Source organism: Nematolebias whitei, chromosome 12, assembly GCF_014905685.2.
Source record: "Nematolebias whitei isolate Nwh7 chromosome 12, NemWhi1, whole genome shotgun sequence".
In the NCBI taxonomy this organism is placed as follows: Eukaryota; Metazoa; Chordata; class Actinopteri; order Cyprinodontiformes; family Rivulidae; genus Nematolebias; species Nematolebias whitei.
In genome coordinates, this window is record NC_056509.1 from 46,431,281 (window position 1) to 46,432,772 (window position 1,492).

Consider the following 1,492-nt stretch of genomic DNA (forward strand, 5'->3'; position numbering starts at 1 on the left):
CTTTTTCTCCTTTGTAATTCCATCTGTTGGAGCAGTTGTGCTTGTAAAAACAAGCAAGCAAAAATTGCCTGAACCAGCGTTACAATTAGTACTTCCCTAAACGCAGTCATTTTCCCTCCGAATGAATGGGCAAACAAAAACAATTGTCGCACATGTGACGTCAGCGCCGCGCTGCACCATCTGTCGCAGACATAATGCGCATATCTCCGGTTCCGAAAGTCCACACGCAAACCCGAAAGAGGAGATTTCTCAAATCTCCACTTTGGTCGGAGTTTTTGTTATTATTCGTTTATAGTTACATCAACCGGAGTTCACGTGTGGATGAAAGGCCACACCGCATGATAAACTATTCGGTTTTCCTGATATCCGGCTACGTGTGTACAGGGCCTGAGACAGAACTAAGAGGCACATCAACTGCCACACTCCCCACGAATCCATGATCTACCCCACAGCGTGAGTCTCAGCTGGACACGCTGATTCTCCAGGACCTTGTCGCTTTGATGAAACAATCTTATCAATAGAGTTGAACGCCCACGATACCAAATCCATAATCTTCTTAATTTATGTTCGGGAGATGTGAACCAGGCACATCAGACATACAGAGAGCAGAGCAGGAAGAAGGAAAAACGGGGGAGGGCTGACAGAAGCAGCCACCTCGATGAGAGCCAGGGAGGAAAAAAAAAAGAAAAAGATATAGTCGGGATGTGGAAGGAATACTTCTCAGACCTTCTCAATCCCACCAGCACGTCTTCCATGGAGGAACCCAAGTCCGGGGACTTTGGGGTTGGTCCGCCCATAACCGTGGCTGAGGTTGTTGAGGTAGTTAAAAATCTCTGAGGTGGCAGGGCTCCAGGAGTGTATGAGATTCACCCTGATTCCCTTAAGGCTCTGGATGTTGTGGGGCTGTCTTGGTTGACACATCTTTGCAACGTCACGCGGACATCAGGGGCAGTGCCACTGGATTGGCAGACTGGGATGGTGGTTCCCCTCTTCCAAAAGGGGGACAGGAAGACATGCTCCAATTATAGGGGCATCACTCTCCTTAGCCTTCCTGGTAAGGTCTATTCAGGGGAACTGGAGAAGTGAGTCCTATCTATGGTTGAACCTCAGCTCTAGGAGGAACAATGTGGGTTCTGTCCTGACCGTGGAACACTGGATCAGCTCTTTACCCTAATTAGGGTCCTCGTAAGGTCATGGGAGTTTGCCCATCCAGTCTACATGTGTTTTGTGGACTTGAAGAAAGCATTCTACCATGTTCCTCAGGGTACACTGTGGGGGGTGCTCCGTGAGTATGGGATTGGGGGTTCGTTGTTACGGGCTGTTTGGCCCCTATCCAAGTGGTGCGACAGTTTGGTTCGAATTGTCATTTGGCGTTATTCACAAAGAAAGTGTCAGACAGACAGATGGACGTGTGACACGGTTTCTCACCTTTAGCTGCTGCTGATGGACCATGAAGACATCTGCAATACCTCTGCACATCTGTGGGTTGAGG

At 48.8% G+C, this 1,492-nt stretch overlaps 1 protein-coding gene across 1 annotated transcript in view; it reads right to left on the reverse strand.

The window, feature by feature from the left end:
• LOC119417965 (cytochrome P450 2K4-like) overlaps positions 1 to 1,492 on the reverse strand; it is a 6,163-nt gene that overhangs the window by 1,735 nt on the left and 2,936 nt on the right. The window contains exon 6 of the mRNA XM_037685212.1: positions 1,429 to 1,479. Within this exon, the coding sequence (XP_037541140.1) occupies positions 1,429 to 1,479 (51 nt within the window). The remainder of the gene's footprint in view (positions 1 to 1,428; positions 1,480 to 1,492) is intronic.